This window comes from Lethenteron reissneri, chromosome 47 (genome assembly GCF_015708825.2).
Source record: "Lethenteron reissneri isolate LAM-NWPU_2019-01 chromosome 47, ASM1570882v1, whole genome shotgun sequence".
Classification (NCBI taxonomy): domain Eukaryota; kingdom Metazoa; phylum Chordata; class Hyperoartia; order Petromyzontiformes; family Petromyzontidae; genus Lethenteron; species Lethenteron reissneri.
Window position 1 is genome coordinate 7,169,315 of NC_083825.1, and position 13,685 is coordinate 7,182,999.

Here is a 13,685-nt window from a genome sequence, read left to right on the forward strand (position 1 = left end):
CACGATTTTCGTCACCTTGTTCACTGTCGTGGAGGTCACGGTCGTTTTGGCCGTTCCGTGTTCCTCGAACGTGTGCACCTCTTTGGTGATGGATGCACGTTTGTGTTGTTGCCCCTTCTCCGCCTCCACCTTCATCTGGATCGCCCTGACCCGATCTTTGATGGATCCGATTGGAGTTTCCTCCACACCTGGAGACTTGGGCGCTGGCTCTGAATCTGCAGTCGACAAAAACGAGATGGACTGCTGCGGTTGAGATGATGCCTCTGCTGATACTTGCTCCTCAGGTTGATGTAAGTAGCTCAGCTCCTGGGTCGATTGTTTGATTGTTTTCGAAAGGGTTCGTACTCTGACAGGAGGGATTGGGGGGGTCACAATCGGCATGTCGTTTCTTTGTGGTGCCTCCATTTCTGAAGAACTCGTTCTCTTGGCTGGCTGAGAATCTCCGCCTGCCGTTTTTTCCACTGGCACGTCGACCTCATCGTAATCCGTATCTGATAATACTTCGGTCGCAGACTCCCGGGCGACGAACACCTGCACGATGTCCTCGCTAACGATTTCGCGGCCCTGAATCTCGTCCCCCTTCTCCTCTTCACGTTTCTGGCTCTGCTCTTGCACCGCTTCCGTATCCCATGCGAGCAGCTCCACGATGCCGGCATCATCCTTCGCACGAGCGGCGAATGTCTCCACGGGGCGCACCGTTTGCAGCACGACCTCCTCTTCCTCCCAAACATCTTCCTCGTCCAGAGCCACGCCCCTCGCGGCCTCCTCGACCTCTTCTTCGTCGATGACGGACCAGTCTTCTTCGTCTTCCTTCTCCTCCTCCTCGCGCGCCAACGCCACGGCCGCCCGCTTGTTTGCATGCACTCCGTCGTGGCCCCGCTGAAGGATGACGCTGACCCGCTCCAGGTCCTCCTTGACCATCCCCACCAGCTCCATGGGCTCCTCCTCATCGTGGAGGCCCCGCACCCTTCCTTGGTGGTGCAGCCTGGAGGAGGTCACCTTGCCGAGGGTGTCCGAGTCAGTGCCGAGGAGGGCCGTGACCTTGAGGAGGTCTTCCTTCATCTCGGCCACTTCGAGGAGGAGAGCGTGCCTCTGTGGAGACTTTACCTCCCTTTCTCCTCCTGGCGCCCCAGCTTTGTGTTTTCCAGCAGAGAGCAAATTAACGGAAAAATTTGCAAAGCAAGAACGGGAAATAAATACGAACGGGAGAAGAAACAAACAGAACGAGGAAGGTAAAGAAAAAAAAGATGACAAAGAAAGAAATTTGAGAAGTTGTTTTTTTTGGGTTAGGGTAAGCACAGAGCACAAGGGCAGCTTTTGTCAACAAGTGAACAAAATAAAGGCACACTACAAAGTGAAACATTCATGACCTGAGAATGAGGAGGTGGTGACGAGGTGAGGGACGCATGGCTAACGTAAATAACACGTGTGTGTGTGAAGCGTCACACTGGCATCATGCAGCATGAGCCTCCAGTCGCAGAACATGCAGACACAAACACTAACTACACTTCTGACACCCATGTGCTTTCAAACACATACGTGCGCGCTCAATTAAATGTACGCTACACTACAAGCATTGTCCTTTAACTCACTGATTCTCCTCCTGATTGTAAATTGGCAGCACTAGCGGGCCAAGCCTGACATCAAATGTCCAACCCCACGATAATATATATAGTTATACATATATATCGAACTAAAACAGCAAGTCTTCTTGGTTCTTTCGGTAAAGTCACTTTACCGAAAGAACCAAGAAGATGAATCCCTGCAGTCACGAAAGCTTCAAATCGAAATTTAAAACAGCAAGATCAAAAATTTGCTGTTATTAAAAACAAATGTAATAAACCATTCATGCAGTGGCAGTAGCATCATCAAAATACTCGTGCGTGACAAAAACTTTCAAGAATGGATGGAGAACAGAAGAAAATAAGTTCCGGGACATGAGTGGCGGCACAAGACGGCAGCATGCAGGCACACGAGCAGGGTGAGCTCCGACCAAGTGAAATGGCTTTTTCCAGCCAGCAATTCGAGGCCAGGTGGTGACGAAAAGCAAGAGGGGGGAAAATCTGAATTGGATTGTCATGGAACAAATTATGACAAATCCATGAGGTTTAAGAACAAACGTCATGCTATTTTTTCCCCACAGAATACTTTTCTGTATCCGCTTTTGATCAATATTCAATAGACCGGGCGATCATAAAGTTCCTCGCAAGTTGTGATGTTCTATTATTTGCAAACAAATGCTTACGTTTGTACTGTCCTTTATGTCAATGCAAAAGTTATAATAAATTCTAAAACATATTCTTGGTTCTTTCGGTAAAGTCACGTAGAAGGGAAATATTTAAAGAATAAAAATATAAAACAATAACATTGTCACGACGTTTCGACTGCAACACAAGCAACCATCATCAGGTGTGAAAACCACATTTTCTTGCTGTGGATTTCACACCTGATGATGATTGCTTGTGTTGCAGTCGAAACGTCGTGAGAATTTGATTGTTTTATGTTAGTATTATTTTATTATTTCCCTTCTACGTGTCTTTACCGAAAGAACCAAGAATATGAATCCCTGCAGTCACGAAAGCTTTAAATCAAAACATTCTAAAACGTTAACTTATTTGTTAGCTGGTTGGAGCCGAATTGTTTACTCCTTGTAGCAGTAGCCCTGTAGCTCGTTAATGCACTCCAGGCACGCTCACAGTCAATCACTCTCATGTTACTATTATCGTTAATAGCAATGGAATTATTCTCGTGAACTTAATGCCATGAGACCTCCACTAATATCAAGGGCTCTGTCTACCAGTTTGACTGTGGGTGACATGGCGGGTTAAGGTCATCTGGGCTACGAGTAGTAGAGGGCAGTGGAGCTCAGGTTTACGGAGCGGAGACACTGTCTGAGAAGCCACTGAGCCATGGATGATTACGATTAAATCAACCGGCTGCATTTGTCACGAAACGTTTGACGAAGCTTTCAAAATGGACTACAAGTTGAAGTGGAAGAGGCTGGATAGCACGAGTATAAATTCCAAAATTTTAAGGCGTATTGCAAATCTGTAGCAGCATTGTGAAGATGGATTACTTTAAACATGGGGAGGGCACTGTATGATCACCCTGTCTATATCACTGTGCATTATTTAAGATACATTTATAAAAAAAAAAAACAGTTCTATAATTGAGGCCCATTTGAACCGTTGGAAGTTGTTCTCTTTCATTACTGCACAGATTTTATGGATTACATATGAATACATAGTTGTATCTTTATAAACTCTCAATTTCATGCGTTCGCAGCTGCATGAAGCTGCTTGCACCTGAACAGATCCATTCCATTATCAACCGTGGCCAGCGCCGCTGTGAACGACTGGAGGAGATTGGTAAATGGGTCAAGGCGAGAGCCTGTGGGTGGACTGCGGGGTTTGGCATTTTGATGGATTGCGCGTCTCTTTCTTCCCACGCCTTGTGTCAGCAGCTTCTGTGATGCCATGGGGAACTCTTTTCTTTCCCCTCCCAAATTGAAAATTATGAATTAGGGATAAAACAAAAAAGTGGCGTTTTTAAACACTAAACGCAAATCCTTGGCAGATACTCAGCTCTGTAACACGATATAGAACAGAAACCATCGGAAAATCACTACAACATTTAACACATTTCTTGTTGGTGTTTTTCTTCCCACTGGAAGAGTTTTCAAAGACCGCGATAACCTCAAGCTCATGGATTCACAAAGCCAAATTTCACGCACCTCCTGGCATAAAATCTTGAGTGCAGAATTTTAAATACACTTATGTCAGCGTCCTAGCGTACTGATATGCATGATCGTTTAGTGGATGTTAAGCAAGGATATTGTTTACCATTTGCAGCTGATATTGCTTCTTTTTAGGTGGCCTATTCTGGGTTTTTTCATTCCAAGTAAAATGTTCAGTTATATTTTTAGAAAGCCCTTCATGTATTAGCATTTGGCCTAGTTCATGAGATAACTACATGGCATGATCTCGGCTTGTTAGTTTTTAGATGACGGCGCCCAACTCCGATTATTGTGGGGAGGGTAATCGAATCCGCCACGAGTTTTACTAATGATATGTATGCACAGGTGGTTTATGACACTCACAGGTGAATTGTTGTGCACATGAACCAGATCGCCATTTTCTCCACGTGATCACCCTCTATAGATTGGCACCTGTGCCAGTGTCCCACAAGCAGTGGTACTGGAGTCTTGCGGTTGTGGTTTCTATGCCGTGGCTGCACCAACTACCTCCCAGCAGAGGTCGCAAACGGGTTTTGATTCTTTACCCGTACCCGTACCCGGCCGCACCAGGGTCGCAAACGGGTACCCGTACACGTACCCTACCCGATACTCGGCTACCCGTACCCGGCCGGGTATCGGGTAGGGTATGGGTACGGGTACCCGATTGCGACCTCTGGGATGAAGCCATGTTGCAGGCGCGGGTGAGTTGATTCTAGGAACTTGAATTGTGAGAAGAGACAAGACGTTGGGAAATGAGTGACAAACGGTTACTCACCAGTGACTCACGGCCTACCCGTGCCCGTACCCGGCCGCACCAGGGTCGCTAACGGGTACCCGTCCGTACCCAGTCGGGTATGGGTAGCCGGGTATCGGGTAGGGTACGGGTATCGGGTACCCGGTTGCGACCTCTGCCTCCCAGGTTACACTGTTATTCCAGAGGTCCCAGCAGATGCCAAGTCTACAGGGTCCTAGGTCTGCACTGTTAACCGAATGTGCCATGGGACCCCATCTCAGCTTTTCCAAGCGTTCCATGATTGCATGTGGTCGGTGTAGGAGTGCTTTATTGTGCAGAAAATGTTGCTACCAAGTGACGCTTAATTATTTGATAGATTTCACTTGCCTTTACATCCTCTGATGGCAGTAACGGTAGTTTAACACGTAGGCTTAACGGTAATTTACTCAATATATTTTTGCAACTTGCCAATCTTAATTCATATTAATTGGATTATTTCGCCAACATAATCGAAACTCGGGATGGAATGATTGTCATATCGAATCTTGGCAATCTGACATTGCGGTGATTTAAGAATATTTAGATTTATAACGCTGGTGCATGACACTGCCTCTGGTGACTCAAAACGGTCATGTGAACCAATGACATCCAACAAATACAAATTGGAAAAACACATCAATTGTTACACGCATTGAGCACTGCTCAATGCGGTGTATCATAAACCAAACGATAAAATCACCATTCCATTGCTAACGGAAACCCAGCGATCGTCGCATCTTCCGGCTGGCCACGGTTATCTCTCGGATGCGGCGGTACGGCACAGTGAGGCGGGCGCAGTGTTCACCGCGAGTGCCGCATGTCACCGGCGCCCGCAGCCCGCCGTTGACGTTGGCGAGGTCACGTCGCCTGGGTGAGCCTTGCCACGCCGCCCGCGAGAGGGCTTTAGCGAGGGACTCACCTGTACCGTCGCGCGGACGCTTGCGCATCTGGACACCCAGCGTGGAGTACGTCTGTTGTTGCTGCTGCGGCTTCTCGCTTTCCACGTCCGCCTGTGGTGCCAAGCGTGCGCACACAACAACAACAACAAGCCGCAATTTGCCAATAACTGCCGGTGACATCGCCACAGCCGTTCGCGCCAGGCTAGGCGTACCCTCGGACCACGTGAAGTGTCCGAGGCTCGCTGAAAGTCACTGGACAGGCTCAGGTGTTGTGGGTTAACTGTCTGAGATGACCAACATGCACACATTCATTCATTACTGTTATTTAAGGCCAGGAAAAGGCCCATTGGGCTGCACCAGTGGGCAGCAGAGGGTGGTGCAAAACGCCTTTTGTTGTACTATACACTACTTCTATGCTCCCATACCGATGTTCCCCACATTCACCAACCCAAACTGTTTTCATTGACGATTTTGAAACTCATTTTGGGCATCAAGGGGACTCTCCGTCTAGGTGTATTAGCTGCAATATGAGAGCTGTGGTGAGTATTTTTATGGAGCTGCGTCTTCACGCACCACCTATGGCCAAATGACCCAGAATGTACCCGATCTCGTCAAACATCGAAATCCTAGCCGAGTTGAGCCTGGATTGTGCTTGGATGGGTGACCCACCAAGTACAAATAGGTTATCATAGGTGGCTGAGGGGCTAGGTGGTGGGCAGGAGGGGGAAGTATGACAAAATACAGTTGTACTGTACTTCTATGCTCCCACATCTATCCCCCCGCACTGATGAGCGTGGTGAATTATGGTCAATCTATAATCCTGATTACTGATTGTAATGCATCTTGACTTAAAGCTTTCGTGACTGCAGGAATTCATATTCTTGGGTCTTTTGGTAAAGTACCTATCTACGTTACTTTACCGAAAGACCCAAGAATATGATTGTAATGCATATTGTGAAATATCAATGTAATTTTTATGTTGTTTTATTTACTACAATTTTTTACCAGGTACGGCCCATTGAGCTCTATAGCTCTTTTTTCAGAAGCGACCTGGCCACAGATGATAGCTAAGTGAAATGGCTTATCACGTGGAATTGTATAGCAGCCAAATGCTCTAAATGCATGTTTTTTCATGTGAAGGGAAAAATCGCAGACCCCGGATAAAAATCATGCGACCACGGAGAGAACGTGCAAACTCCAAATATAAAGACGCCAGGGTCGGGATCGAACCCACAACCTCGTATACCAGGCAAGGTAGTATTGTACCTTGATACACAGTATTGTATATGGAATGGTATTCTGATATTGCCAAATTTAAAATTATTAACACCGTGGCATGCAAGGGTTAGAATGTGATATGCCTTGGGGCTGCCAATGTAGGCAGCAGCTTGGTAATGGGAAATGAAATTGTTTGGTCATCATGTGAAAATGTAGAAATCTGGTCACAGTCACAGGTTATCCAATTCACGTTTGAGTTTTAGACGTCGTCCATTGTACATTTTCGAAAATTGTAAAATCTATAGGATATATGTACGAATATTTTACACGTAGGCTTTTGCAAACAATTTTATCCGTAACGTTTTTTGTTGTTTTAGATCGCATACATCGTTGGGAATCCACATGAATGAGCTGGTAATAAAGGCCCATTTGGGACGATTTTTAGGCCCAAGAATTGGTCTTGTACATACATAATGTGCATTATGTTTGTTGATTAACTGTGAATAACCCAACTAATACTAGATATCCATTGTAATTTATATCGACTACATTAACCCCCCTCTGGCCTTCACCTAATTGGCTCAAGTGGCGACATCACGTTTATCCCTAAGTTTAAGACAGGATTTATCCATAATTCTGGCTGTCGCCTAATAAGGCTGGTTGTAATTACCGGCGAAACGTCATACTCGAATTATAAATGTTGTGGGTTTATTCTCCAACACACCGGTGTGTTGAACTAGTAACGAATTGGCATGTTTGGTTACGTGACAAACCTTAAACATTGGCTCTGTCGAGTGGTGGCAAATTTAAAAACACATTTATAATTACGCAATTTAACCCCAAACAAACCTATAGCTATACGAGTGTTTTTGTAAGGACATACATCCTACTCATTAACAGAATAAAAATTCCAAATAAGCTGCACTTGACGGACTTTATCCAATTACAGGCAGTCGTTATCACCACGCTACTGTCATGCATTTAATCGGAGTAAATGACACCAAGTATAGTGGCTCTTAAATAGCAACAATGCCGTATTGTAAAACGTCGAGTTATTCAAGATTATAGTAATCCAAATGTGTAATCCAAATGTATTCAAAGTTATTTCTCCCACTGCTGCCAAACGTTCTCTGGATGTGTCCTGAATCTGATTCAAACACAACACTTTCACACCTCCTAACAAGCAAGGTTTAAATTCAGCTGGGTCCATCTGGGTTTTCTGGCGACTGCTAAAATATTTACAGACCCAGCCAAACCACATCCAGTATACCTCTAGTTAAGGATGCTCAAGCACTCCAATCTACCAGCAACCTACAGAATATATCTGCACTTGGCACACTAAATCCAGTATACGTGTCAGTCTGGCGGTAGTTACTCAAGAAAAGATCCTGCTTTGTTACCTCTTCCTCTGGCTCTGGGTCCGAGTCAGTTTCCTGAAGTCCGTGTCGGCAGGGGTTTGGGTGACGGGGACAGGGTGGGTGGAGTTGAGGAGCGAGGAATACACGGAGGAAAGCTCACTGTGCAGCAATCACCAGTTACAGAACCCCTACACACAGGCTTCGCCAACAAGGCCTCGAGGCAAATGAGATGATGGTGCGGGCTAATGGCTACACGGAAAAAAACGTATTCAATGTTTGCTTCCGGTAACCTGACGCTTACTTGCTCGGACGATCTCTCATCGTCAAATATTAACGATCGTTACAGTCTCGTCGTGCCCACCATTGTGACACAGGTTTCAGATGAGGGCGGTCTTTAGGTTGCGAGCTTCATATTGTGTACAGCACTGCACCACACATCTTTTCATTTATGAGTCTGAAATCAAACTGCAGGCCTCGGGATATGTTTAAGTGGCTCAGAGATCAGAACAACAAGCCTGCACCGCTGAATTCCAGGGCTTGAATCTAGGTTTCAGTCACCAGCGATTAAACCATATTTTCAATAATGGCACAAACCCATCATTGTTATATTGAAAACTAATTTGTTTAGAACTGCTTTTTGTCTTTAGTTTGTCCTTCCCCCGCACAGTTGGCTACCTACGGTGCGGAAGACGTTCTACATACGTTTAAAATCTGGGTTTCACTTAATTTGGCTAAACTCCAGCTCTCCGCAGGACAAATAAAAGGTGTGCCCCTAGTGTAGACAAAAAAATCTCGAGTGACATCGGAAGCAGTTCTGCGACGTCACTCTCTCACACAGGCTGCTGCTGCACCAATAGGTGTGGGAGCTCCAAGTGGACACTATACCAATTTGATGTAACACCAATGGCACAATTGTGAAAACCTACAATTTTAAGTGACAAAAAATATTCTTTGGTTCTTTCGGTAAAGTCACGTATAACGTAGCAATCTTTGAAATACGTAATCGACCAGGCTATGCGTTAATTGTGTGTTGACCGACTCTCTGTGTCGTTTTACATAACATTTAGATACTTTGCTAGGTTATTTAACTTAGTGTGTTCTTTCTCCCTCTAAGCCTGCGTACTTTACTACGCGTCTCTTCATACTCATTGACATGTACATTTTTTCTCTAACCCCTCCCTCTCTCTGCTTCCGCCCCCCCTCTGTCTATTTAAGGCCACCCCACAGAGACGATCACCCCTCTCTGTACCTGTGTTGCTCTCTCTATGTATCTTGGTGATATCTGTCTGCTTATATGTCTGTCTGTGGTTTTCTGGTTAGATTTTGTGTCGCTATTTCATTATACCTGATGATGATTGTTGTGTTGCAATCGAAACGTCGTATGCTATTATTTAATTTATCATTTTATCTTTATACGTGACTTTACCGAAAGAACCAAAGAATAATTCCTGCAGTCACGAAAGCTCCAAAATTAAGATTGACAAAAAATAATCGCTAAAATCATTTTTATTCTCAGAGCCAAGTGTTACGACGAACAACCATTTTTACAATGCAATGTTTTTTTCTTAAGCTCCATACATTGAACAGACGGACACGCACCTTCTTGTACGGTGGCAGCGTGATGTTGAGGTTGCACACGGCCGCCTGCGGGAGGCCCCGTGCCGTCTTGGCGTCCTTCATGAAGCAGAGGCGTCCGCAAGCCTCCTGGTTGCTGTCTCGTACCTGGTCGCGGGCAAGCATTCATTCAAGCAGCACTGACTCGTAACAACAACGACCAAGGTGTGTGCAGCCTTGTAGTCACTTGGTACCACCGCTGCTGCTGCCAGAAGAGCTTCCACAAGAGGGAGCTCGCATCAGAGTATTACTCGTATCACTTTGTACGTGCATATGCCATTCCGTAAGCTGATGGCTTGTAGCCAGGCTGGTGTGTGTTGGTGCACCTTGACCATGAAGGGCAGCCTGTTCTCGCGGAATGCGTAGAAGGAGAGGGCGTGCTGCTGCCCGGCCTTGGTGAGAGGGACCAGGTTGCCGAAGCACTCCACGTAGATGGGTTTACCCTCCAGCACCTACAAACAAAAAAACATTCATGCGTGCCGACACAGACGAAAGCGAATGTCGTTGGCCGTTCGGCGGTGATGTCACCGCGACGTTTGTGCCAGGCTGCGCACTGTGAAGTGCCGAAGATTTGCAGGAGGACATGGGGCTGGACCAAATTATGAGTTGACCGACTGAGATGATAGGAAGATGCACTGCCTTTACACCCCGCTGCACAAACTTCGAGTGCTCTGCACATTGTTGGGAATATCGCTCCACCGACAGCAAACGCGTCTGGAGGGCGATTGTCCCCAACTTACCAGTAGCGTCCTTTGTGAGCCTCCTCCACAGAAATTGATCTTGACACCACAGGTACCAATCATTGGGAAAGTCCACTGCACTCCAAATCCTTCCATAGCACATCAGCCCATCTCTTCTCTATCCTGTGCTGTGCTCAAGTCGCTGCTGATAACCAGTCAGACAGGAGCTCCCTTGGCATGCACGCTGCCAATGCAACCTTCCCTGCTCGAGAATCTCAGATAGGTCGACATTCAGATCTTTCAAGAATTTGTGAGCTCATCTTCTTGGTTCTTTCGCTAAAGTCACGTAGAAGGGAAATATTTAAAGAATAAAAATAAAACATACTAAAATAATTGTGGCCAAAACGTCGTGAGAATTATTTAATTATGTTTTTTTTTTCCCTTTTTTTTTCCTTTTTCCTTCTACGTGACTTTACCGAAAGAACCAAGAAGATGAATCCCTGCAGTCACGAAAGCTTTAAATCGAACATTTGTGAGCTCCTTGCTTAATCCATCCTGGTTAAACCCAGGATTGACCGTGGACAGGACAGCCTGAATATTTTTGGCTGCCACAGGTTTTCCCATTAAAAAAAGAGGTTCCACGTTTCGCAAACAAAGGGAAGGAAAGCCGTGATTATGGCCAAGGAAGACCTGGAGCTTCGTGTGGAGCGACAGGCCAGTGTTCAGCAGTGTTACGTGCTACGGTGGCGAGATGTTAACTACCTCGCCTGATGTACAGGAGGTCGTGGATTCGATCTCGACCCTGACACCTGTATATTGGAGTTTGCGTGTCTCTCTCCCCATGGTGGTGTGGAGTTTTCTCCGCGCCCTCCGGATTTTCGCTCCACATTTAAAAACATGCCTTTAGAAGTATTTGGCTGCTATAAATTTCCAAATGATAAGCCACTTCGTTGACCTATCATTTGTGGCCAGGTCACTTTTGAAAGTAGCTACCAAGCTCAGTGGGCCTTAACCTGGTAAAATAAAAAAATAGTTTATACCATTGGAACCTCATTTGCCAGTAAAATATATGATAATTAGGTTTTTTACCCTTCTATCTGGCGACAAAACTGACACCTTTTTTTACAAGGAGTCATGTCAGTTTTGTCGCCAGATAGAAGGGTAAAAAAACAATTATCAAATAGGTTATAGTTAATTCTTTAATAGTTTTACGCACCTCGACATCGCGGCTGCGCGCCATCTCGCTGAAGTTCTCCTGTTGCTCCAGAGTCTTGTCCACTTTGTCGTCCGTCATGCAGAAGCAGCGCAGCCGCGCCTCCACAGGGTCGTGCGTCTTGGCGAACACCACAAACTTGGCCATGTACGGCACGCACACGAGCTCGCGGTACATCTGCGTCGTGAAGTTCACCGCCTCGTGCGTCTGCCGGCAGTCGATGAGCCAGAACCTGTCGGACACACGTGCACAGTCATGCGCACGCGTGCACGCGCGCACGTACACATTCGCGTGTGGTCACGTGTACAATTAAAACATGCACACAAGACAAAGATCCTCCATACAGCCTTAATACACTGTTGGGACAAGTGCTGTTAGCTGGTAGCACCTATGAAGGCTGCCACGGCACACCAGGGTGTGGGTGACCAGTACCACACCTGACTGCATTTATCTCCCTAGTGGTGATGTTTACACATCAGCTACTCATTTGAGGCCGAGTTGACCTAGGAGGAGAGGCCCAGGACCGGTTCAGATAATCGTCACTGGTGTTGGCCGTGAGCAGGAATCGAACTTGGGTCACCAGGTTCGTAGCGCAGCGCAGCGCAGCGCTAACCGCTCCACAACATGCACACACATCCAATGACAACTCCAGAAGGGACCAAGTCAGTCGGTGCCTCTCCTGGTTCAGTCTGAGCAACTTACCTGGCAGAAACGTTGGTGGTGAAGGAGACGCACTGCTTGGTGAAGGTGAGCGGCGTGGTCCCTGTGATGTCTTCCCACTGCGCGGGCGCCGTGCCACCTGTGAGCGTCAGCAATGTCGGCATTATCTCCACGACGAGTTGTGCAAGTTCATAGAAAGTATTTAAGGATGCCCGTGCATCGCCCTGTTTAGACAATGGTGATGATATTTTTAATCCTGATTTGTTGACAAGGGGAACTGCTTTTTGTGTGAAGTTTGTTATCCTTCACCCGTACCTTCGATTTAGCACGGTTGGCTACGTACGGTTTAAAGGAGGTTCAACATACCAATTATGAAAGTCTTAAAACACAGATGTGAAGATGATGACTTTATAATGATGGGTATGGTAATATTGATGATAATATTGATAAAAATGGCAATGATAACATTGATAGCTGTTATGATATTGATAACGAAAGGCAATGATGGTAACATCGATTACAAGGATATTGATATTGACAAGCATGGTGATATTCATTTTAACGATAATGACGTTGATCATCATTGGTACCTCAACTTCAAGGACAGTGCATACATTATCAGAGTTATGTTTTTTGTTTGCATTATGACTGCAGGTATTGTGGTCTATGCAAACATGACTCCTCGTAAAAAAGGTGTCAGTTTTGTTGCCAGATAAAAGGGTAAAAAATCAATTATTATATTTTTTACTAGCAAATGAGGTACCAATGGTGTAAATGCTTACCCCGAGCTCTCATTCTCTGATGGTGCATTGTCTTTGAGTTGTGCGCCTTTTGGCGTCATCTGGTCCAACCCATGTGAGACTAGGCTCTAAGGAAAGCTGTCTCGGGTGTGGACCAATCAACTTCAAGGACAGTGCATACATTATCAGAGCTGTGTTTTTTGTTTGCATTATGACTGCAGGTATTGTGGTCTATGCAAACATGACTCCTCGTAAAAAAGGTGTCAGTTTTGTTACCAGATAGAAGGGTAAAAAAACAATTATCGACGTTGATCATGTTGGTAATGATGACGTTAATTATAACTGACGATACTGATTACGATGGCGATGATGGCGGCGATGAGCAGGATGACGACGATTACAGCAAAGCATGTCGAGAGCACCCGTCGCGCACCTGTGATGCTGCACAAGAGGCGCAGCGTGGGCATCTCTCCTCCCGCGGTGCCCAAGCCGTCGCCGGCGGAGCGTGGCACGGGGATCGTCATGGTGATGGGCTTGTGGAACTTGCGTCGGCGCGGCTCCAGCGTCACGATGGGGCTGAACGTCGCCTTGTTCCCCAGCACCTTCTGGACCAGCGCCTCGGGGATCGGCTGCGACTGCACGCGCACAAGCGAGCGAAGAGCGCGTGAGGACCCGAGAAGGCGAAGCTAAGTGTAAAGGTGCCGCCCTGCAGCGATTCGCTAATGCTACTGCTGGCGTATGGACCTCGCCTAAAGAGATGGAGGCCCTGTCGATTGTATTTGGCCTACTCCGCCA

General features: G+C 46.4%; 1 protein-coding gene across 1 annotated transcript in view; it reads right to left on the reverse strand.

Annotated features, from left to right (window-relative positions):
* The window catches only part of LOC133354331 (ankyrin-2-like), a 108,642-nt gene that overhangs the window by 27,458 nt on the left and 67,499 nt on the right, over positions 1 to 13,685 (reverse strand). Inside the window, 8 exon segments of the mRNA XM_061571080.1 lie at positions 1 to 1,133; positions 5,428 to 5,518; positions 8,026 to 8,058; positions 9,583 to 9,705; positions 9,924 to 10,049; positions 11,494 to 11,722; positions 12,193 to 12,289; positions 13,324 to 13,525. Coding sequence (XP_061427064.1) covers positions 1 to 1,133; positions 5,428 to 5,518; positions 8,026 to 8,058; positions 9,583 to 9,705; positions 9,924 to 10,049; positions 11,494 to 11,722; positions 12,193 to 12,289; positions 13,324 to 13,525 — 2,034 coding nt within the window.